The following is a 26,276-nucleotide window of genomic DNA, read 5'->3' on the forward strand; positions in this document are numbered from 1 at the left end:
CAACATGAACGCTACGACGCTCGCGCTGGGTTTACACGTGTGCTGCAGCGAAGGAGACCTGCTGCTGCTGCTGTGTGGAGCTACGCAGGTGTGTGTTAGAATCATGGCAGCAAAACGCAAAGAACTTTTCACAGTTTTTCCCCCAAACTAACCGACTGAGTTGAGTAAAGCTGTTGGATGCAGGTAATGTTAGCTAAAAGATGACTAGCTAGCTAATATCAATACTGTACCTTAAGCTTACCAAGTAGCATGTAGGCTTCCGATGTTGTCTACGTTCAGCTACGTGCATTAATTTTGCCCCCCAAAAAAGTCGATTCCCCGAACCCCCGTTCTCACAGACAGGGAGTCTCTAAGAATCCTCTCTTCCCCTCCTCCATTCCCCCCTCACAAACATCGTTTAACCAGACAGCCTTTGTAATCCATAGGTGGGGCCCAGAAAATGCTTGGAAACCACTGGGGGGGCGCAGGAGAAAAAGTTTGGGAACCACTGGGGAGGCGCAGGAGAAAAAGTTTGGGAACCACTGGTTTAGGGTTTTTTTTAAAAGACAAAAAGTTTGTAAAAGCCACAATCTGATCCAAGGATGTGTAGATAAAAAAAAAGAACCCAGATAAATAGCCCTTTTCATTTTTCCGATGTGTTTTGGTGGATTTTCTTCAATAATTAAAAACTAAAGACATTTAAAAATCACTTGTATTTTGAGTGCGTGCAATTTTTTTTTTTTTTGCCTTAATTTCCCTCCCACCGCCCAGCATTTATCTTATTATTTTATTTTTGAAGAAATACGATTACATTTTCAAATTCAAAACGGAGATAAAAAGTTATGGAGTTATCGACCGCTGGAAAGCCAAACTGATCAAAAGATTTACAAAAAAAAAAAAAAAAAATTAAGTTGAGATGTTCAAACTCTATATTCCCCCGCATCAGCAACCTCAATCTCATACACAAACTGCTAAACATGAAAAGCCCATCCTCATTTTTATTAAAGTAAAAATAAAGAGACTTTTGATCAGAAAAAAAATCCCCATCAGTACTCAATCTTTAAAAAGACAGAGTACTGATATTTTAGTGCCAAATCACTGACAACAAAAATCACTTCAACACCACGAAGCTTTTTCTGCTCCGTATTATGGACCAGGAGGTCGTAACACTGAAATCCCAAGGTAAGCAGAGTTTAGATAAGGGTGAAAATTTCACACAGGCCTGTAAAACTACATGTGATGATGATGAATGTACAGCAGCGCGACACGTCAAATAAAATAAATAAGGCTATGTTTCTGGAGCCAACAGCACAGCAGAGAACACGTCAGCTCAAGAGACAGACGTGCAGCTTAATGGTTCAGAGTTTTAGAGCTTTATTTTTTCTTGACTTTTTCTTCTTTATTCTTGGTCCCAAGAATAAATCCTCATTTGACATATCTGGCTGGGCATGCTAACAGGAAAAACCTCTGAGATTTCACTGGAACAGGAGAAGTTGAAGTGCGTCATTATGGAGCAAAGAAAAAAAAAAATATATATATATATATATATATATATATTGGAAGTTTAATGTGTGAATAGTAGAAACACAGCACATTAGCATCATTCTTAGTATTAATCTAGTTGACACTGTTGTGAGTTTATCACTGTACAAGAACATAGTATAGATAAATAGAGACTTTGTATTTGCATAATTTAAAAAAAAAAAGGCATTATACAAGCGGCACAAAAAAAGAAATGAATTAGGCAATAACCGCAATATTTCTGAGTTTTAGATATTTCTCAGAGGTCTAACAAGATTATTACAGAGAAGTAAGTTAATGTGTCATCATTTAGGAAAAAAATGTAATAATTAGAACTACAACTAACTAACAATAGTAGTTGGTGCTTTTCATTCCAAACTATAAAATTGTTCTTTAAGATAATTTGTGGCGCCACATTCTTACCCACAGCAACGGAATTTTAGCACACAACGCCACAGCTTAAGCCAGCAAAGTGAATTTAAAAAAAAAAAAACACTCAAGGAGCATCACACAGCTCTCACTTCAAAACATTCATAGTTGATAAAAGCAGCATGTGTGAAGTCTGGTTATAGTGGGGAAAGGAGGAAGAGGGCTCAAAGGAATACTGATATCCATTTTCTCGGCAACTTAAATTTGTGCCCTGGTTGCTAAGACTGTTGGGAAGGGGAGCCGTCCAGCACAACGTGGAGCAGTTCTCGTTTCTCTCATTCTCTCGCTGCCTCCTTACCTTCTTTTCTCCCTCTTTTCCCCAGCTTACCTCCAGTATGCCACGCTTTCCATTTCTCTCTGATTTACCCCCCTCTCACTCAGCTCACAGTTGGTGGATGGTTTTTGGTCTCTTTGTCCTCTTTTTCTGCTGAAGGCAGACTAATAAAAACAGCTTCATCTTAAGGATGAATACGTTGTTGCGTCCTCCGAGAGGGACAAACAATTTTGCCTGAAAAGCATGGTGTATGAGAGCTCCTAAGCATAACATTCCCTTTTTACCTCTTAGTAAGTCAAGCAATGTCCTTCCTTTGTCGTGTTTGGTAGTAAAGGGAACCCGAGTGTAGAGTGGATGAAAAAATATACAACATAAATGTAGACGGGAAACTTACAGATAGAAATAATGGTGGACACAAAAATGCAAGGAACCATGAAAATAACGGAGTGCAACGGAAGGAGCCAGTGGAGAGCAACGCAAACCAGAAAGCTTAAATAAACTGAGGGAAAAGAAATGGTGTCCAGTAACCTGCCTGATCAGAAGGACAAATCGGAGACAAATGAAGGCAGCTGGGAAAGAGAAATTAACCGATGAGAAACAGCTGAGCAGATCAACAAGCTGGCAGGCAGAGGAGGAGACAAGATGACTACAGCAGAGAGAACAAAAAGGGGAAAGACACAAAAACATCAAATAATCTAAAAAACAAAACTAAGCACAAATAATGAGAACTAACTAACACGAGGGAACAACTAAAATAAGATCTCAACAACTGAGCAATAAAAACCATAAAACAGAGTCCAAACATCTACAGAGGAGAACATCCGTCTGCAGCGGTGATAAACCTCCTGAATGTGAAGTCCCTCATGTCCTCTATTACTTTCCAGGGTGAGTCGAGGATGTTATACTGAAGTGAAAAGGTTATCCCCTGTGCAGAGAAATCACCTCATATATAACCAGGTAATTACTTTCCGATGCCTCGTGGTGTAAATCAATAACCTCAGAGGTTCATGGGTGCGACAAATCTAGCTGCACCCTCAGTCACATGCTTTCACCTCTGACCTTTGAGTCATTACCGTCCAGTACCTTACAGGTACTTAGCCATTTCACTGCAAAAGTAAACAGTTATGGTGCATGAAGGAACAGTAAAACAAGGTAACATTCGTGTAGATCACTGATCTGAGTCGTCTTTCCATTAATTATATGATTTTTAAGAAAAGCTTTCCAAGTAGGCTCATTAGCGATTTTGTTTTAATTTCCTTTATGTTCCAAAAGCAGAGCAGTTGGATGTCAGACTCTTCTCCTGTGGAACATAATGTGATCCAGCGCCGTCTCTTCTGCCGTCATCTGTTGGTCCAGCAGCATCAACAACCTGAGATCTCTGGAGATGATGGTGCAAAGAAGGATTTAAAAATCAAGCAAATTATAGACAACCTGCATGAGACGGTCATTGGAAAAAAAAAACAACTGCGCCAGAGGCTTGTTCGAATTCGTTGCAGAACAGACCGCTACAGGATATTATGCATGCAGATTTTACACATCTTTGTTTTTAATGTTGTATTGCGTGAACCGTAACAGATTTTCTTTTGAAACAAATAGTTTTGTCTGTCATCACGTAGTGCAGAACAACAAACAACTATACTTAAATATGACACTTAAAAGTGTGTTTACGTAAATGCTTGCTCAGTTTTCTCACATGCATTAAATGAACGCATCGTGCAAATTGTTGAGTTTAAAATCTTCCCTGAGATCCCGTCGGCTCTGGAAGTCGGGGATCAAACTTTTCGGCTGAAAACCCGAGCAACAGTTTCAGGTTTCTGATCAGAGAATATTTTTGCATACTAATGGCAAAATTATCTCCCTGTTACCGTGTTGTATGGCAAAAAGATTGCCTGTGCAAAACAACTTCCACCATCTGCTGAGATAGATAGAGTCTGTCAGGATCTTCAAAGAGGTGAAGTAGATAGAGCTTTGACACAGAACCGATTCATTCTCAATCCCCACAATTTACATATTTAGATAACATTTTAGCTCCTCTATCCCACCCATAAGTGAGTCAGGCTACTGATGATCCCACTGTAGGTTTACCTTCACTTAGAGTACACCGGTGTGTTTGTACCCTGTATTGGCTGTGTGTGTGGGAGGGCGTTCACAAGTCAAGAAAAAGACCCGACGCAACCCAGACCACATCCCGACGCGCAGCATGTTCGTCTCTGAATGGGCTTCGGTCGACAGAAAGCATGAGTGCAGGCGTACGGTGGGAGGAAATCGGAGAACTCGAAGCCGTCAGCCAATCAGCATTAATACAGCAACAAGCAGAGCTGCTAAAGTGAGGACACAAAGACTTCTGTTAGTCTCCTACAGAGAATTGGATGAATACACAAAAGGCGTGCGTTTGAGCCTTTGTTTTTGCCTTTCATGTCTGAAGCACATAATTGGGAAGAAAAATATAGATTCTGAAGTTGCCAGCAGAAGAAACGCACGGCGGCCGTTTTCTTGGCTGCAGGCGAGCCTAAAAGAAAGGACGTTTCAGTAAGAGATCACAGAGGATTTTCAGAGAACTGGCCCCGGCGCAGAACTGTCCTCACCTTCCAACCGGAGCCGGGCCATCCGCGAGGATTCTGCTTTCTGGATCCCTCCTGTGTGCTCTAGGATGTCTTCTGTAAAAGCCATGCATTATCTGAAACTAACGCTTTGTTGTTCAAGGTGAAAGAACTTATTCTAAATGTTTAAGGCTAGATGATTGAAGATTCGCAATTGGTGTAGTGGGTTAAAGGACTAAATGGGTATAAATGGATTCGGTTATAAGGGAAGAGAAGACTTTTTATACCATGAGGTTTATTTTAAGCGCTGTTGGTTTCTTTGCACTGTGGCATGTTTTAAATGAAGAGGGAGGTTGTGTGATATTTTACTGGTCCTATGGACCCGTAGCGTTGTTTTGATTCCACATATCTGTGCACAAGCATAGTGAGATGAGTGTCAGGGCAGTGTTGCTCTATTTAAGACATTAAACAAAATTTTACTTTTTGCTCCACATGCTACCATCCACGTAACTAGGAAGGTGGAAACAGAGGAAAAATGATACATTTTTCATTTAATGGCTGAATGGCTGAATAGAAGTGGCTTTAAGCTTTGCAGCAACCCCAAAATGTTTGAAGTCGTAGCTGCATCCCAAAAACGACTGAGGGACGTCGGACTGCGGTGAAAACGACTCCATTTAAAAACAAGCCTCTGAGTTTGTTGGCTACATATTTTCCAGAAGCCTCTCACAACAGTTTGCTGCTTATAGAGCACAGACGTAACAGAGTCCTTTTTAAACGCAAATGCACTTTTTCAGCTCTGCCTACAGATTTTCTATGAGACTGAGATTAGGGCTTTGTTACGGCCCATTTGTACCCGAGCTTTAACTTCCTGACTGACGCCTAGAGATATTTTTTCAATATTTCTACATAATGTTCTTTCTTCGTGTTGTCATCTACTTCGTGCCCCAGGTCCCTTCAGCAGCTGAGAACTGACACGGCTGTCAAGGCCGTACATCAATGGTGTTTTCAGGAAAATCTAAGCAAATTGATTTTTATTTGAACCCTTTAGTTTCAGTTTTATCAAACCACAGGTCATTCTCCCAAAAATCAGCGAGGTAAAACTTAGACATCAGCTATCTAGTTGTCTAGTCTATCTAGTCTTTGAAGCACTCTGTTTCTTTTGCACCGTGCCCTGCTGTGGATGAACAGGCCATTGGTGTTTTCCTTTTAGCACCGCAGAGTTAATGGTAGACTCAATAAAATGAGTCACTTTTGACTTTGAGCTTCATGTTAAATTAACTTGACTGACTGTGTAGGATGTTTGCTCTCTTTTGGTCCATGTTATGTGTAGATATCGTAAAATAAAAATAAAAAAGGAGGTTGAAATCCCTATTCAACTCAGGTATTTAGGCAAAATTATATTTCTGTATAATCTAAAACTGAATTGATTTTGTCATTTAATCAAAATTTTTGTTTATGAAGAAAAGACACCTTCAAAGACAGAAAACTAGAAAGTTCCCGATTACGTATTCTGCCAGTTCCCCGACTGTTCTGAACATGCATTAAACATCCTGGCTGAAGCCTGGAGGAGCCAGTTAGAAGCACTGGTAGCTTATGCATAACTTGTGGTCTGCATGCACCACCATGGACTGGTTGGAGAATCTGAAGCAGATCTGACTATGCTGACCTTGTGTACCTGATCCCTCCCACACCAGGCTGGCAACACTACAACTAATTTTATCAACGTTGATCGTGGTTCAGATGCTACGTGTGTGTGCTGCTCCCTCACTGCGTTGGATACAAAACTGGATCTCATCCAGCGGCAGGGGCGCCGCCAGGAATCTTGGGCCCCATGACAAAAAATTACTGTTACAATTTTTTGAGTCTATTTGACCCACAAAAAGCGTCACAATTTTAAAGGCTTGCAACTGCCTTTCTTTCTTTGGTCCAATACTGATACTAGGACAATATTTACTGCTCATGAATTTTACATACAACAGTTCACATACAGTATGCAAATAGGTTGCTTACATTTTTTCTATAACTGAAATGGCTCTCCCCACAACCAACAGTCATAGGCAACGTGCAAAATATACATAAAGCAATCCAGACTTCTCAAAAAAATGCTATGTAGTTGCATTTTATTCAAGCTGCAGTACATAACTTTAATAAAAATTGTTTTCTCCGTATTTGTTAAAGCTGTCACCATGTTGTGCCAGTATGTTATGAGACAAATAATCTGTGAAAACAATCAATCTCCTCCCTGAACTACTATTGCTAGCTAAAGTAATGCAACGTTCCGACCAAAAACAACCAATCAGAACCAGGAGGAGGGTCTTAGTGCTGTCAATCAACCTCATTCACTCACTGCTACATATGCTAATGGAGGAGAAACAAATAATTACAGGAAAAATGTTTATCTGCCATCATTGGTAACGATACTAGCCAGACTGAGCATTCACAACAGGCTGCACTAGCTGCAGCATAGGGATGAGCAGCCATATGAGATTCTGATTGACAGCACTAAAACTCTCCTGCCACTGATTAGTTGTTTTTAGAGAGCACTGGGAGAAGGCAGAGGAAATAGATTTTTCACAGATTACCTGCCATACCACACTGTCACAACATAACAGTTTTAACAAATATGTAAAAAAAATAAAAATAAAAATTAAGTTACATACTGCAGCTTTAATTTCACTTAGGAGAGGGCAGGTCAGGAGGGACGTGGGTTACAGCTGCTGCTGACTAACTCATCTGTTGTTAAGTGGTAAAAGGTACAAGGGACAAGTTAAAAATATTAATATTTTAGTAATATTTTTCCTTATTCATCAAATCCTAGTGAAATGGAGGCAAACTACAGTCTGTAGCTAAGCTAACTATGCTGAATGGTTGATAATCTCAGTCTATCCACCTCTTGAAGACAAACTGGCTTACAAATTGACACTCTTACCTTTTTCTCTCTCTTATCTCTCAATTTTTTTTGGAAACCTGATTTTCTGAAATTTTTTAGTACCAAAATAACCACCACATTCGTTCTCGTCTTGCACAGACTGCTACAAAACACCGACACCATCAAGCGCGCTAAGCAGGAACGCACTTCATGCAGATCCAGGAGCGGATCATGGATGTGTGCTTTTTGGTCTGGGAGGGGTAACATTTAATTTTTACTGATAAAAACAATTTTAGAAAACACAATATGATTAATTTTGTAATGACAGTTAAACTTATTTAATTTCTATAAAAAAATTTAATAAAAATTGTGGAGGGTCCCTTCTTGCCCCCTGGGGGTAGTTAGGACTATCCCTCGGAATAGTCCTAACTACCCCTCCCCCCATACAGAAACCCTGGGTAGCATAACTTATTTTATCACTAAATTTTAAACGGTTACAGTAGCCTAGGCTAGCTACGCTGACAACATGCTAACCAACGTCAAAACAAGGCAATGGTGGGTAACTATGCAACTAGTGACAGTTTAAAAGCCCGCTGACTCTTTCTTCAGGTTGCGCGCGCATCAGCCTTGTTCATAAAAAATCCATCAGAATATCAAACGAAACTGTGACATCACAATGTGACATCACAATATAACTCCAAAGGCAGAATTCTGACATCACAAGCGATTATATAAGCTTGTCACAGCGATCTACTTCCATCACAACCTGTTAGCAGCCGTTGTTGATAGTTTCTCTTGAGAATTTGCTCAGCAGTTCGCAGTAGGATTTTAAACTTTGTTTGGTGTACATTTCGTTTTGAGATTTACATCAAACTTAACGTAAAATCTTTACAGTTTCTAGAGAAGCAATTCATCTTACAACCATTAAACAAGCAAAGGTTACAATGCTGTCCGACCAGCCAAGCGTCGAAGAGGTCGCATCCGACAATATTGTCGAGAGGGAAATACAGCCACCCAAACCACCAAAGCGCAGGAAGAAGAAGCTGTCATTTGCAGTCTGGTGGGCGCTGCACGAAGCTGAGGAGCTAAAGAAGACAGCTGAAAAATTTGAACAGCAGGACTCTTCAGTGGTGACTGAAAGTGAATCGAGCACCAAACCACTGGCGGAGGTTGATCACAAAGGGACGGACAGCCACCAAAGAGTGAGACAGTCAATATAGCAGAGAAAGAACAGCCCGCTAAGTCTGAGGAACAGCCGCCAAAAACCATGCGCAAAAAGAAAAAGATACCGTTTGACATCTGGTTGGAGAAACATTCCGCTGATCTAAGGACTTCAGCTGAAACTGGAATGGATTCACCAGTTACTGAAAAAGCTTCGATCTCCGTACTGCAGGAGACAATCGTTCTAGCAGAGAAGAAAGAGTCCGTCAAGTCTTGCTCTGAAAATGTTAAGCAGGACACATCTCTGCCTGAAGAAGGTTTCTTTAAAAAGGAGATTTGCGCCAATATAACACCACTGGTAACTGAGCAGGATTTCATATCCAAGACACAGGAGACACTGGATTTGCAAGAGGGGGAACAGCCGCCAAAGACGAGACGCAAAAAGAAAAAAATACCGTTTCATGTATGGTTGGAGAAACAGGCCCCCACTAATGTAAGGACTTCCTCTGAAAGTTCTGGAACGGAAGACAATTCACAGATTACCAAACAGGAAAAGATCTCCGTACTGCAAGAGACACCAGAGAAGGAAGAATCCTCAAAGTTCGGCGCTGAAAATGTTAACAAACAGGACATTTTTCTGCTTGGAGAAGACGGTAATCAGGAGGGTTCCTTTAAGAACGAGATTTGCAAAGAGGAACCTGTGATTTTGACAACAGAGCTGGTCACCGAAAATAAATGCATCACAGAAACACAGAAGAGGCGCAAAAAGAAAAAGATACCATTTCATATATGGCTGGAGAAACAGGCCCCCACTAATGTAAGGACTTCATCTGAAAGTTCTAGAACGGAAGAAGATTCACTAGTTACCAAACAGGAAAAGGTCTCCGTACTGCAGGAGACACTAGAGAAGAAAGAGTCCTCCAAGTCCGACGCTGAAAATGTTAAGCAGGACACTTTTCTGCTTGGAGAAGGAGATAATCAGGAGGGTTCCTTTAAGAAGATTTGTGAAGAAGAACCTGTGATTTTGACAACAGAGGCGGTCACCGAAAAGAAATCCGTCACAGAAACACAGAACAAAGTTTCAGTTCTGGCTAAAGACGGCGAACAGCAGCATAATTCCCAGCACAGTGTGATTTCCAAAACAAATCAAGCAACATGTACATGTCAGGCCAAATGTAACAAACCTGAATTCGGAAGTATTGAATTTCAGAAATACCTCATGAGACAACTGGATGAGATGTTTGATATAAATCGAAAGCTGAGTGCTAAAGTAAAGTACCAGAAAGATCTGTTGAGAAAAGTCTTCTCAGAGCAAAGGCGAGACAGGAGGTCAGCGGGGTGGGGCCACGAGTGGGTTGAGTGATTGGCGGAAAAAAGAGCTACTATTGTTAATTGGACATTTTAAATTATATTAAAAAGCCAGGACATCAGTACTCATGTTCATCATTGTAAGATTTTTATTTCAAATTCTAAACAGAAAATCAGATAACCACATTTATTAACTAAAGGGAGATTTAGAAAAAGAAAATGTAAACATCGTGGAACAAAAAGAGAATATTCCAAATTGGGAAAAAAAAAAAAAAATATATATATATATATATATATATATATATATATATATGACATTCAGGAACGATCCGATTCTTCTGGACGGATCTTTACTAAGTCCTAAGGACTGAAGCCTCACTGAGAGCCGTTCTTTGTTCTTGTGTACACTGCGGTAGCTATATATATATATATATATATAGACATTAATTTAATCGCTGAATAAGTAAAAGTTGAATGTATGAATGCAGAGCATGCTCATTGCTCATTGATTGATTTCGTCTCCTGTCATGGTGGCAAACATCGCAGTGGGAGGGAGGATGAAAACAGTCATGATGCTCATTCTGCTTAGTTACTTGTTGCGCCGTTGGACAGTGTTCATAGTTGAACGTTATTTACCGTTAATTGCGATGTTTCAGTTGTGGTTTCTGACATGTGCAATATGGGCAACCACCCAGGGCGTTATTTTTCTAGGAATAGCAGGAGACCTCTGCGGATTGTAGCACAGCGATGAAAGCAAAACAGAATGAAGTGAGTTTTAATTGATACTGGTTAAATATATTTCAGCTCTAAGTATTTAATATCTAGGTGTTTTTATGGGAATGTGGATCTTTCAGATCAATCTGAAAACCAATTATGATAAACTTAATGTTATTGTGTCATTTAGCGCGGGGCGCTGGTCTTGGTCTTGGGTCCGGTGGTCTTGACTACAACTCTGCTACATGGCTCCTTGGTTGCATGTCCTCCACCCCGCCCGCACCTTCTTTACATCCCCTTTCAGTTGGATTTCTTTCTAAATAAATGTGACTAATGAAGTTCATGCTATGTTAGGACAGGAGACAAAATGTTTCCATCCCTGAAATTATGATTCATAGAATCACATATCTAAGTCTAAACTGTTACAGAGAATAAACACAATAAGAACATGTTTAATCTGTGGTAGTGTTAATTAAAATGGCACATTTCTGATGTATTAAAATTAAATACGATCGGCACACTTAATGATATTAGCGATTAGGTAATGCATTCAGCGAGTACTTTTACTTTTAATACTTAAGTATTTTTAAAAGCCAGGACTTTTTTACTTTTACTTAAGTAAAATGTTAATGTGGTACTTTGACTTTTACTTAAGTACATTTTTCACTGTGTATTTGTACTTTTACTTAAGTAAATTTTTTGAGTACTTTCTCCACCACTGAATTTAACATACAACAGTTCACATACAGTATGCAAGTTTGGTCACCCATCAAACTGTCCCTACTGTCCCCCCCTATGCGGCGCCCCTGCCCAGCACAAATTATTTTAGTGCCATTATCAGAGTCCCGAATGTTAAATGTTGGACCGTGTGGAGCAGGGGTCTCGGCTAGAGAGGAACACATCTCCAAATTGTGGAGATGTGCATTTTTGGGACATTGTGGTGAGTTTTTCAGATTTCAGTAGAAATTCTAAAGGTGCCTTTCAAACTGCCGGAGAAACTGAGATACTCATATTATTGTTAGATTTCTGTGTGATCAGTTTATAACCGCACAGCGACCTGCATGCGACCAAGAAGAGGAGCAGCAAAACAATAAGGATGTAACGAGGGATGCTGCTGTTTATTAAAAGATTTTAAAGTTATGATGGAGTTGTCAATGTCACAAGATCATAATAAGATGAATGAAGTTAGTAAAAATAAAGCACAACTAATTACAATGGTATTTTGTGGCACAATAAAAAAATTACGAAAAACAAAACTTTGGTTTGTTGACAATCTCCATTCCCATTTTAAGTGATCCATAAGGGATCGTCATTGTGTATTCAGTGGATCCAGACTGAAACTGAGAGCAGAAACCTTCGAGAACCAGATGGAAGCGTCCCTGCTGACTCTTGATCATCAAAGAAAATATTATGCAAAATTACCAGAAACACACAAACTGCTGCTGAAAAAACATTTTTGTGGACCAGTTCTTTGCACTGCAAAAAAACGTTTTGCACTGACAGGAACCATGAATACAGTGTTAAATCTCTTTTAGAAGTAACTGTACAACTTAAAAGGTTATAAAACCCAATACAACCGTTATGTTGCTGTCATTTTGATATATAGCAAAACAACACTTTCAAATTATTTCTTAACAGGAGCCAAATAGCCTTCTATGCAGACTTTCCTATAGTAGAGATGAGAAAAATATCTCCAACCTTTAAGTTTTTTTTGTTTTTTTTTAGACATAACCCGTTTTTTGAAAAACAGTTGCAAATGTATTGAAAATGATAGAGTATTATCTCTTTTTTTGTAGTACAACTACCAAGTCTGACATGTTTGCATCATGACAACCCTACAGTGGCATAAAGGTATGTGTGTGTGTGTGTGCGCGCGTGTGTGTGTGGGTGTGTGTGTGTGTGTATTCCATATTGCATCTGCTGTGGTATTTGTGTTTGTTACGTGCTTATTTCCAAGCCGGCAAATCTCATAACATTGACATCACCACTCAACCTTTCAGTTAAACTGTTTCACACACTAAGGCATCCATGCAAAGCAAAATGTTAAATATCTTCATTAATATTTCATGTTTTCAGAACTAAATCTCATCTTTAGATGCATGTAGGGCCACATCTGTACATGCCATGCGCTGCTGCGGCTGTGCGCTCACTAAAACCCTGCAGGAGTCAGACTACAGAGGAGTTAAGCAAGACTCAACTTTACTAACAGGAAGCCTCTGATCAGTTGCAACTCCTTGTACAAGGATTTCTGAATGGCAAGCAGCAACGTTATCATTTGAACTGAGGCCCCCAGGTTCTTAAGAGACTGTGCGCAAGGCGGAGTACATCTTGAAAGCTGCTCCACCTCACATGCAGCCTCAGAAGAGGAGTAGTTCTCTGGAGCAAAGAAACTTCTCTACAGCAGAGCGAGGAAGTTGCTGCAGGCTGTCCGAACGGTCCGCTTCAACTCACACTTTGAGTACAAGGACCGTCACGGCGTTCAGGTTGTCTTAAGTACAGTTTAAACCCCAACAGTAAGTTTTTGGGCTGTGGTAGGGAGCCAGAGTACCCAAAAAAAATTGTAACCCAAGTGAAATGCTGAGTTCCATTTTCTGGTTCGCTACTATTGCCCTCCAAAATCTCGCGATAGTTTGATTATATAACTGCAATTCTCGCGAGATTTACTAAGCAGCCAATCATTGCTGAGCGTCTGAGTCACATGTACCACCGTAGCTAATTTGCTGGGTATATTAGCTGGAGTGAAAAGCATGGAGGATTAGAACGGGTTTGGGAGAGCAGAGCTGCAGGTCGGTTGAGTGTAACATTCTGTTTCTCTTTAATCTTGTATGATGCTGATAAAATTGTACCAACTTTAGGAGTCTCCGGTTGTGAGCTGAGGGATAAGGGAAACGAAACCGATTTTTCGTTTCCCTTAACTGCGGAATTGGTGAGTCATTTTATGAAGACTTAGCGTTATCAATCCAGATGCTATATTGCGACTCTGAACAAACAAATTGGAGAACAATGAGATGCCTTAAATATTAAAGTATTTGCCTAGCTTGATGTGTTTTTATATTGTTTGTGGAGCATAATTATTGACTTTTTATGAATAAGATTTATTTGGAAATGTATTTGGGAATGCATTGATTAGTAAAACGATCATTAGGATTATTCATATTGCAATGAGTGCCGATCGTATTTTTTTTTTGTGTGTGCACACTGGAATGTTTTGATTATATTTGAGACTGGTCCTGCTTTATTGTACAGGCCAGGTTCGATGGCGAGCTGAAGAATCAGGTTCAAGAGCCTAAAAGGATTTCACTTGTGGTGTGTTAAGATTTGGTTTCCCCACCAGGCTGGTGGGAGACTTCCTGCAGCCCATGAACAAAACTGTTCCCACTCTGATCTGACTTTTGTCAGTATATGAACTGCAGCAAGCCGTCTAAACAACTCACCTGATCCTGTTGAACCGCCCCAGTTCAGGGGGGGTGTATGAACTGAATAGTGTGGCTTGTTGCTGGAACTGTGGAGCTGATTTGTTTTCTTTTGATTTAATATTTCATTCTTTGTGTATTTCCTTTTATTTTAATATGGCCATTTGAATGTTTCTTTTTTTCCTTACTTTAATGTAAATAATTAATCACTGTGAATACAAGGCACTCGCATCTGCAACTTCTAGTCTGTCTACTCCTTCCTGAGTCGTATCTAGACTTCAGAGAACTAGTCCATTGACCTTGTTGGTCATGATCCATTTTTTAGTTAGAAATATAGTATACTGTTTGCACAGATGCTACAAAATCATTAAAAAAAATCATACGAACATGCAATATCAGTGTTTTTCAACACTGATATTGCCAAAGGATGGATCCTTCTGCGTGGAGCTTGCATGTTTGTATGCAAGCTCATGTTCGTATGAATCCCAAAATTCATTTTGAATTTTGGGATTCAAAATGAAGACCTTCTAGTTTCAAGACAACATGACTACAAACTTTGCCATATTATTTCAGTGATGCATTCAAATCAATTCTATTTGCATTTTCAGGGTTTAATTATACAATTTTGGTTGAATTGAATGGGATCCTGCTCTAAACCAAACAGGGTTAGATTTACACACAGAATAAAGTACATCCATAAACAATTTGAACACTGACCTTCAACAATCTTCTGTCATGAGTCAGGTTGGATATCTGACCACTGCTGCTAGAAGAATTTTGTAACATCAACATAGCAGGAAAATGTGACTCAGCCTTTTCTTTCCTTTTTTCTTTTGCCCAAATCAGACATTTTTTTACGTTCAGTCCGAACGGCCCAATCCCGATGTCCCCCCGGCCAAGTCAATCAGAATGGTCATTTTGCATTTTATCCGACTTTAGTCATTGATGCGAGAGAAGAATAGAAGTATCATTTATAATAATGGGGAAATCCCGGTGCAACAGTAGCGAAGTGACAGGCAAAGTAAGTAGATGCACACAAATGTAAGAATGTGAAATTTATGAAAACACAATAAAAAGCAGGCAACCCATAAACAGAGGCCTCAGTCCTCAACGCCTCCCTCATGGGTTCGAGTCCCAACCCGATGACCTTTGCCGCCTCTTCCCTCTCTCACACAATCCGCTTTCCTGTCTGACAATCATTAAATAAAGGCCACTGGAGTCAAAGAAACCTTTAAAAAAGAAAGTAATTAAATAGTTTTAAAAAAAAATGTAAAATCATAAGTGATAAAAATTGTGTGACAGCAGAGGGGTGCAAATACCAGCAGAATTTTTCCTCACAAAATGAGTAGAACTGAATAAAGCAGAATATATTTAAACACATTTATTTTGTTGGGAGAAGTAATGGTGATAAAGTCTTTCAGCTACTGAGAGGAAAAATCTGCAATAATCTCCTTTGAGCATTTGGTCTAAAATAAAAATTTTAGAAAACACTGATTAATTTTGTAATGACAGGGCCCCATTTTATTCAATTTCTATGAAAAAATTTTAATAAAAAAAAAAAGAAAATTGTGGAGGGTCCCTTGTTGCCCCCTGGGGGTAGTTAGGACTATCCCTCCCCCTCATACAGAATCCCTGGGTAGCATAACTTATTTTATCACTCAATTTTAAACAGTTACAGTAGCCTAGGCTAGCTACGCTGACAACATGCTAACCAACGTCAAAACAACAAGGCAATGGTGGGTAAGTATGGCAACTAGTGACAGTTTAAAAGCCCGCTGACTCTTTCTTCAGGTTGCGCGCGCATCAGCCGTGTTCATAAAAAATCCATCAGAATACCAAACGAAACTGTGACATCACAATGTGACATCACAATATAACTCCAAAGGCAGAATTCTGACAACACAAGCGATTATATAAGCTTGTCACAGCGATCTACTTCCATCACAACCTGTTAGCAGCCGTTGTTGATAGTTTCTCTTGAGAATTTGCTCAGCAGTTCGCAGTAGGATTTTAAACTTTGTTTGGTGTACATTTCGTTTTGAGATTTACATCAAACTTAACGTAAAATCTTTACAGTTTCTAGAGAAGCAATTCATCTTAGAACCATTAAACAAGCAAAGGTTACAATGCTGTCCGACCAGCCAAGATTCGAAGAGGTCGCATCCGACAATATTGTCGAGAGGGAAATACAGCCACCCAAACCACCAAAGCGCAGGAAGAAGAAGCTGTCATTTGCAGTCTGGTGGGCGCTGCACGAAGCTGAGGAGCTAAAGAAGACAGCTGAAAAATTTGAACAGCAGGACTCTTCAGTGGTGACTGAAAGTGAATCGAGCACCAAACCACTGGCGGAGGTTGATCACAAAGGGGACGGACAGCCACCAAAGAGTGAGACAGTCGATATAGCAGAGAAAGAACAGCCCGCTAAGTCTGAGGAACAGCCGCCAAAAACCATGCGCAAGAAGAAAAAGATACCATTTGACATCTGGTTGGAGAAACATTCCGCTGATCTAAGGACTTCAGCTGAAAGAACTGGAATGGATTCACCAGTTACTGAAAAAGCTTCGATCTCCGTACTGCAGGAGACAATCGTTCTAGCAGAGAAGAAAGAGTCCGTCAAGTCTTGCTCTGAAAATGTTAAGCAGGACACATCTCTGCCTGAAGAAGGTTTCTTTAAAAAGGAGATTTGTGCCAATATAACACCATTGGTAACTGAGCAGGATTTCATATCCAAGACACAGGAGACACTGGATTTGCAAGAGGGGGAACAGCCGCCAAAGACGAGACGCAAAAAGAAAAAAATACCGTTTCATGTATGGTTGGAGAAACAGGCCCCCACTAATGTAAGGACTTCCTCTGAAAGTTCTGGAACGGAAGACAATTCACAGATTACCAAACAGGAAAAGGTCTCCGTACTGCAAGAGACACCAGAGAAGGAAGAATCCTCAAACTTTGGCGCTAAAAATGTTAACAAACAGGACATTTTTCTGCTTGGAGAAGACGGTAATCAGGAGGGTTCCTTTAAGAACGAGTTTTGCAAAGAGGAACCTGTGATTTTGACAACAGAGCTGGTCACCGAAAATAAATGCATCACAGAAACACAGAAGAGGCGCAAAAAGAAAAAGATACCATTTCATATATGGCTGGAAAAACAGGCCCCCACTAATGTAAGGACTTCATCTGAAAGTTCTAGAACGGAAGAAGATTCACTAGTTACCAAACAGGAAAAGGTCTCCGTACTGCAGGAGACACCAAAGAAGAAAGAGTCCTCCAAGTCCGACGCTGAAAATGTTAAGCAGGACACTTTTCTGCTTGGAGAAGACGGTAATCAGGAGGGTTCCTTTAAGAAGATTTGCGAAGAAGAACCTGTGATTTTGACCACAGAGGCGGTCACCGAAAATAAATCCGTCACAGAAACACAGAACAAAGTTTCAGTTCTGGCTAAAGACGGCGAACAGCAGCATAATTCCCAGCACAGTGTGATTTCCAAAACAAATCAAGCAACATGTACATGTCAGGCCAAATGTAACGAACCTGAATTCGGAAGTATTGAATTTCAGAAATACCTCATGAGACAACTGGATGAGATGTTTGATATAAATCGAAAGCTGAGTGCTAAAGTAAAGTACCAGAAAGATCTGTTGAGAAAAGTCTTCTCAGAGCAAAGGCGAGACAGGAGGTCAGCGGGGTGGGGCCACGAGTGGGTTGAGTGATTGGCGGAAAAAAGAGCTACTATTGTTAATTGGACATTTTAAATTATATTAAAAAGCCAGGACATCAGTACTCATATTCATCATTGTAAGATTTTCATTTCAAATTCTAAATAGAAAATCAGATAACCACATTTATTAACTAAAGGGAGATTTAGAAAAAGAAAATGTAAACATCGTGGAACAAAAAGAGAATATTCCAAGTCTAAACCTTTACAAATTGGGAAAAAATTTGGAAAACTATTAATCTTTCTGGGCAATATATATATATATATATATATATAAGAGATCTCTATAGATCTTTCTCTAGATATAGATCTATATATGTATATAAAGATCTATATATTTATAGATCTCTCTATATAGATCTCTATAAATATATATATAGATCTCTCAATTATATATACATCTATATAGAGATCTCTCCCATATATATTATATATAGATCTATACATATAGATCTATATATATATCCAGATCTGTAAAGATCAATATATTTATAGATCTCTCTCTATACATAGTTCTATGTATATAGATCTCTATAGTGAGATCTATATATCATATATATAAACATATATACATACATATCAGTCTATATATATATATACATAAATCTATATCTGTATATAGATGATATCGATATGTATAAAGATAGATATTGATATATAGATGTAGATCTGTAGACATGCACACAGACAGACACAGACAGACAGAGAGAGAGAGAGAGAGACTTGCAATACTGATACTTGCTCAATATTTACTGCTCATGAATTTAACATACAACAGTTCACATACAGTATGCAAGTTTGGTCACCCATCAAACTGTCCCTACTGTCCCCCCCTATGCGGCGCCCCTGCCCAGCACAAATTATTTTAGTGCCATTATCAGAGCCCCGAATGTTAAATGTTGGACCGTGTGGAGCAGGGGTCTCGGCTAGAGAGGAACACATCTCCAAATTGTGGAGATGTGCATTTTTGGGACATTGTGGTGAGTTTTTCAGATTCCAGTAGAAATTCTAAGGGTGCCTTTCAAACTGCCGGAGAAACTGAGATACTCATATTATTGTTAGATTTCTGTGTGATCAGTTTATAACCGCACAGTGACCTGCATGCGACCAAGAAGAGGAGCAGCAGAGCAATAAGGATGTAACGAGGGATGCTGCTGTTTATTAAAAGATTTTAAAGTTATGATGGAGTTGTCAATGTCACAAGATCATAATAATATGAATGAAGTTAGTAAAAGTAAAGCTTTTATGTCATTGATGCGAGAGAAGAATAGAAGTATCATTTATAATAATGGGGAAATCCCGGTGCAACAGTAGCGAAGTGACAGGCAAAGTAAGTAGATGCACACAAATGTAAGAATGTGAAATTTATGAAAACACAATAAAAAGCAGGCAACCCATAAACGGAGGCCTCAGTCCTCAACGCCTCCCTCATGGGTTCGAGTCCCAACCTGATGACCTTTGCCGCCTCTTCCCTCTCTCACAATCCGCTTTCCTGTCTGACAATCATTAAATAAAGGCCACTGGAGTCAATGAAACCTTTAAAAAAAAAAAAAAGTAATGAAATAGTTTTAAAAAATGTAAAATCATAAGTGATGATAAAAATTGTGTGACAGCAGAGGGGTGCAAATACCAGCAGAATTTTTCCTCACAAAATGAGTAAAACTGAATAAAGCAGAATATATTTAAACACGTTTATTTTGTTGGGAGAAGTAATGGTGATAAAGTCTTTCAGCTACTGAGAGGAAAAATCTGCAATAATCTCCTTTGAGCATTTAGGGTGTAGAAGTCTGTCACCGAAGGAGCCGTTCAGCTCCGCAACAGCTTCATGCATGGAGAATATCTCCACAAAGTCTGAGGGGAAAAAGTTAAAAAGATGCCTGTAACACACGACACAGCAGTGTGTCTACCAAACTGGTTACCATCATGGGAAGGTGCCAGGTTGCCCAGATCATCTACTTAACAATTTAACAGTGTCCCTGCTTGTTAAATTCATAAACACAACTTGCAAATACATCTACTTCCATCAAACTCAAGTCATCCAATTCAACTCTTGGTTGGTTCCCATATGTAAAGCACATACTCAACTTTGTTGCTCAAGCCACAAATGTATTTTCCCATACAAACGTGGTACTGTTTAAAGGGAAATGAACAAACTTTCCAACAATATATCATTTATTGCCAAGGCTTTTGTTATAACCAAGATATAATAGACCAAAAACTAATTTCACTAAGGGTGTTTTCACACCTGACAGTGCAGCAAACTCTGTTCTGTTGGGGACCAAAGTTGCAACATTTGTTACATTTTCTGCAGTTTGCTTTCACACTGCAATCAATGCAAAAAGATTCAAACCCCTTCAAAGCTATGTTCCCCTTCATCCTCCTGTGGGGGCGCTGCACCAAGAACAGCTGAAGGAAACGACACAAAACCTCAGAAGACACTGGGTGCAACTTCCTTTTACAGAAAATGTAGTATCAGAATGTGTTGGTTGTAGGATTTCTTTTTTGTCTTTTGTAAAAAAACTACAAGCCATTTTCGCACCAGCGCTAGACTCACATTTATTTTGGTTGTGTTTACCAAGAACTCTCTCCGCTACAGTCTTTTGGAGTGGTCACACAGCACCGACCGCAACCGAACTGAGACCTAGGTGTTTAGGTGGACCAGAGTTCACTTTTTTGGTCTGCATCAGAGCTCAATTGTGCTTTCACAGCTCCCCAAATGAACCGGACTTTATAGACAAAGGAGCTACAGTTCCGACTAAAGCAGACTAAAAAGGGTCGGTGTGATCGAGTGTAATTTTGGTAACTGTTTAGGAGGTTTGCTCCTTAGCTGGAAAATTAAGACAGAGAAGATCTGCATGATACTAGAAAATCTTGCAACGTTGTCCATAAAGGTAAACATTGCAATGACTACATCAGTTGATATGCTGGTCTTTTATCTCCCCGTTTGTCTGTTTCTGATTTGTGATCCCATCTTTCCAGTTTCTTGGGTAAAGCCATTTGTGTCTGGTTTCAGGATCTCCATCTTTGGTTAACATATTATGTTAGGGTAAAAGAAAATGCAAGTTCATAACACTTGGAATACATTAACTAGCAATCAATGCATTCCAAACTATCTTCTGCAAAATGAACATTAAGAAACATTGATATTGCGATGAGAATATATTGAACTGCCCTAATGAAGGAGATTATATATATATATATATATATATATATATATACACACACACGTGAGCACTTTCCATAACTCCATGGTCAATGACAATTTTTCAATTCTGGTAGCAATTATTTTTTTCTCTACTTTTGTATTGATGGTTTGTCATATAAGAGTCATTAGTGGATAAGACTACAGCTGAATGTTTCAGCCTCTCCATTTAACATCTGAATGAATCAGCAATCGGTAAACATGTTTTAGTTTTGTCAAAGAAAATTTGCAAGGATGTACCTTGAAAGTTTCCCCCACTTATTGCTCAGATCTTGAACTATTTTTGGTCAAGTGTTTTGAAACATGTTGGGGTACATAATAGGTACCGGAATACACAAAACAACACACATACCTGAACTCTGAGGTCTGTTTTAGCCTCTGTCTTTGTTGGCTTCATGGTGAATTTTACTTCATCTGAAACTAAACACATCACCTTCAAAATCTGGGTGAGTGGAAAATACGTCACGCCATAAACTTGGAGAAAAAATGCAAATATTACTCAAAAGGGAAGCTGGTTGTATTTAAAATTTTTTTTTTTTGTATTTTTCCTCTCCTGAATTTTCTTTTTTCTTAAGGTAGTTTATAAAATCTTAAATAGATGATCAGTAAATGTGATCATCTATTTAAGATAGATGATAGATGGTCAGCAGCAAGCGTCACCATTCTAATGCATTATTTAGCTTTATGGCTCGTTTTTGTTCCACTACTGTTTTACATCATATGTTTGTAGTATGGGCATGCACTCTTTGTTGTGTTTTGTAATGATACTAATTACTTAATCTTAATGAAAATATTCCATCTATGAATGCTTTGATCTCAAACAACCGAGTGTTGTCGTAAATTAATGACATGCTAATTTAATCTTGCATTGTTTGCATTTGGTTTCAGTTCCGATAATCTGATAAAAGAGTTCCAAATAGAATATTTTTAGCTTTTGCTCAAGGGTTAACCTTTGACCTTGAGGCACCCGCATAATAATAAGACATAGCCTCTGTCTTATTAAGGGTGAACCTTCTTCTTATCCAATTTAATTAAACACTACGCATGTAATTGTTGTAGCGGAAACATATTGAAATAAAACAAGTTGGTGATGTATCAAACAGACTTCCCCTGAACCTTTACGGTTCACACGCAGCGTAATGACCACTGGAAGATTCATAATTCAATGCCCATCCATAATTCACTCCAGCTGTCATTCAAATAACTCCACAGGTACGTCCTCTGTCTGCCAGCCCAACACTTCAATCCAACACTTCCTCTGCTTTTTTGCAAGTTGGTGTACTTTGTTTTTCCTTAGCTTGCCTTTTACACTTTAATCACCTCAAAAGTTTTGTCCCGATATAAAATGATACTCTTTTTTTTTTCCTACGAAGCAAAACATCCAACAAAAACATCACAGTTCTTTAACATTTTTATCTGTATAGTCTTGTGTTTAGTACCATACTGCTGAGCCCAGCATATTTTTAACATCCAAAATGGGAAACAGAAGTCCAAAAAGGGTTTAGTTAAAGTCTGATTGGTGCATCTCTACTTCTTACCTGATGTATCGGGACACCTAAAGTGCTCCAGATTACAGCAGGCGAGGTTTTTGAAAACTGGATCATCATGTGAAAATATGTTTCAATCAATGCACACTGGAAAAAGCTGGCTGAACACTGTTTGACGCATAAACGTGTCCCCCTCTCTTCTCTTTCTCCCAACTCTTTCACTTTACTCTGAGACGCATCTTCATTCTACAATCCACAGCAGTAACAGATGCTTTTGTAGCCGAAGACGGAAAGTCATGAGTGGCACCAGGATGCATGGCTGAACATGTGGGGGTTGTAATAAGATGCACGGCGGACTGTCAGTCAAATCTAAAAAAAAAAAAAAACATCCACCGGAATGAGGTAGACGCATGGCAGCTTCAGATAGATCAGTCATGAAGTTAATTCCGTTTAAAAATTCACACACACACACACACAAAAAATACAAATCCAACAGCGTTTCAATGGATGTTGTAATATCTGAATCAGAGCATTGGCTGCAGGAATGCATCCACACTCCGTTCTCTACCAGAGGGTTTATATCAGCAAATCCTATGTGAAACGGTTTTGCATAGCAGTGGGGGGATAGAAGCCCACTGCCACTGAGCCGGAGTTTCTCCACTCGTTTACATTTGCTCTCATTAACCACAGAAGATCACTTTTTCTTTTAATATGTTCCATTTATCTACTTGTATAACTTAATTAAAATATATCTTAAGGTAAACATGAAATATCTCCTTGCTGTTCATGATTAATGGAAATTTCTCTGCCGAGCGCAGATTTTTTTTTTTTTTTTACAAAACTAAATATTGAAAATTTTCAGATCATTTTATATCCACATTTCCTACAGAGACTACAAACATTCATTCAACTTTTTAGAACTTGCACAGAATAAAATGGAACATAGACTTATGTAAACCCACCCACAGGCTCTGCTTTGCTCTCAGAGCAAAGAGCATTTTAAAACAGTCTCGGTCAAAACTGCAAGATGGTCTCAGGGTGTTGTTGTCCTGGTAGCGCATGAACGCGATGTGTTCAGTGATCATCTTCTCAGATTCCAGTCATCAGCTAATTTCTTGGTGCTGTACTGCCAAGTGTGCTACTAACTCAATAATTATACTCATCTCACTCTGTGTGCAATAATCCGAGTCTGTAAATGTGCTTCAGGTGGATTTGATCTGAACTGAGATCAGGGGAAGATGCACACAGTGTCAGTGCCTTAAATCGGTCCAGCTGACACTCATTTGCCCAGTGCTGGCACCCTGACTGGTCTGCAGATGCGCAACAGCAACCTGTGAACCTGTGATGCACAGTGCATGTCTGTATGTCCGTGTCTGGACAAGTTCTTCAGAAACCTGAGCTCCAGTAGCTTTATTTGTTGGACAGGACCACACGACCAAGCCTTCCCTCCCCATACGACCCTGTGGACGATTGGCTCTTCCCCGGACAACTTTTGATGGGCACCAGCTGCGTTTCCGTTACAAATGTGCGCAAATCTCTGTCTAGATTCAGATTATGTTGAGCAAACACCATTTTGCAACTGTAGTGTTTCCGTTAAAGAAGACATTAAATTACGATCAGCTTGTGTGCGATAAGTTATTAAAGAACGATGGATGTAAACAGTTCCATGAGAAATGTATCAGCGGTCACAGGAGACGTCAGCTGTCGGAGCGACAAGCTCCAACGAACCGAATTAAGTTTGCAGTGTAAACGTCCTCATTTCAGATTTTAAATAATATTCTATAGGGCATAGAATACAAGCATTTAACAGAGCTAAATTAGGGGTATAATAACAATCCAAAAGTGCATCACCTAACAATATATAACTTGAATTTGCTTGGAAGAACTTGCATCTACTGTAAAATGTGTATAATTAATGTACGTGTATCTTTTTGTTGTTGTTCACTTTGGTTTCTGAGGCCCTCTGGAGCCGTTACTGACCGACTCACGGCTCCATGCAGGGGTTCAAACCCCAACTCTGAAACTCGCTGCTCCGGCCATGACAAGCCCTTGTCAAACTTAAATGCTTAAAACACAAACTCATTTTTCTCCTTCCAACACATTAGCTTTGAGGACAAAATGTTCACTGACTGCCTACAACATCTCTATCCCCCCCCCTTTTTTTTTATTGATTTCATTATTTCACTGATTCATCAACTCACTGGTGTATTCAACTATTCCATCCTGACTCCAAGGGTAATTATGGAAGGACAAAGAGGTATTACAGAATAATTGCAAACTGGCGATAAGAGTTTGAAAGTAGAAGAAGAAAAAAAAAATGATGAATCCATAACGTTTTAAATCGGGGGACCGATTTTCACATTTGGGTTGTTTCAGGCAAGAGCTCCGTATCAGCGGCGCCTCAAGTCTGGCGCATGAACGGACTGTTTAATGCCAGGTGTAGACAAGGTTAGACACACCGAGCTGTTCCAACAGCCCGTCACCTCCCTCCAGCCCTGGAGACGAATACACGGCTTAACTTGTGTGACCTGACCACGCTGTCGATGCGAATTAAAGAACTAATGCGCAATCAACTTTGCAGCGCAGAGAAGCCGGGAGAAAGAACAACAGGGGGGGGGCGGAAAGGAAAGGGGGGGCGGAAAGGGGGGGGGGGGCAGCCAGCCGCACCGCGCAGGTGAATCACAAAGACGCTGCAGAAACACTTCACCTCCTCTCGCTTTTGCACTTATTACTGACATGCGACCAAAAACGAATTAAAAATTAAACAACGTGAAATAAAAAAATGTTTAAAAAAAAGTCAACAACCCGTCTGCTTGGGATCATCCGGACACAGGATTAAACTTTCAGAGAGGAGACGGTCACAGGACGCAGTCCAACATTACTGGTGTAAAAATACTTCCGAGACAGCCAGGAGCGCTCAGCCGCATCTCACTAATCGCTTTACCGAAGTAGAAGCTTATAGCCCGCAGTCATGATGCGGTCAGCAAAGGAGCAAAAAACACCGGCGGAGGCATCAGCAAAGCGTCCCGCTGATTGCCAACAACCCGACAGCATGCAAAGCGCAGACGCGTCTAGAAGAAGTGCTCCAACATTTTTACCTTGCTCCATCAACAGGATGGTCATTCCGATCAGCACAGCCCAGTACAGCGGGTTCTTCATGCTGCCCATCGGTCGGCTGACTATGCTGGCAGGTTGGAGGGGGGACCCGGGGGTTTGGGGGGTGGGGGGGGTCGACTCGGAAATAAGTCGGAAATCTTCTGAAAATCCACAAAAGTCCAATTCTCCCAGTTCTCGCAGTCCTCCGAGCTGACTGGAAAACATCCACTGATTGCAGCGCGCAACAAAACTCCCACCTTCAACAGTGAGGATCCGGGAGGCGAGTAGAGGGGGAAGCTACCGGCAAAACGCTGCAGCCACTTCCGGCCAGGCTCCATCAAATAAGAGACACCTGGTGGGCGCCCTTGTGTTCACTGGCCGATTGTTGGTCTGGCGCTTTTATTTTGAAGCGCCAATCAACCCACCTCCGGTTTTAATTTGTTTAAATTAGCTGAAGCGGCGCTAATAATGACTTTTTGTGGCCGTGCAGCTGATGTTATTTAGCCATTGTTGGCCTTTTTGCAACCAGCTCAATAAATACAGACGTAAGCTTCACGTGTTCCCCTGT

The 26,276-nt window shown here is 40.0% G+C and overlaps 1 protein-coding gene across 2 annotated transcripts in view; it reads right to left on the reverse strand.

Moving 5' to 3' along the window:
• ntm (neurotrimin) overlaps positions 1-26,008 on the reverse strand; it is a 275,803-nt gene extending 249,795 nt beyond the window's left edge. Inside the window, exon 1 of one of the 2 annotated variants that reach the window (XM_081615742.1) lies at positions 25,711-26,008. In XM_081615742.1, coding sequence (XP_081471868.1) covers positions 25,711-25,933 — 223 coding nt within the window. In that variant the 5' untranslated portion in view covers positions 25,934-26,008. The remainder of the gene's footprint in view (positions 1-25,710) is intronic. The other variant, XM_081615741.1, reaches the window with a different exon arrangement.
• Between the last annotated feature and the right edge of the window lie 268 nt (positions 26,009-26,276).

This window comes from Poecilia reticulata, chromosome 14 (assembly GCF_904066995.2).
Source record: "Poecilia reticulata chromosome 14, P_reticulata-male-v2, whole genome shotgun sequence".
Lineage (NCBI taxonomy): Eukaryota > Metazoa > Chordata > Actinopteri > Cyprinodontiformes > Poeciliidae > Poecilia > Poecilia reticulata.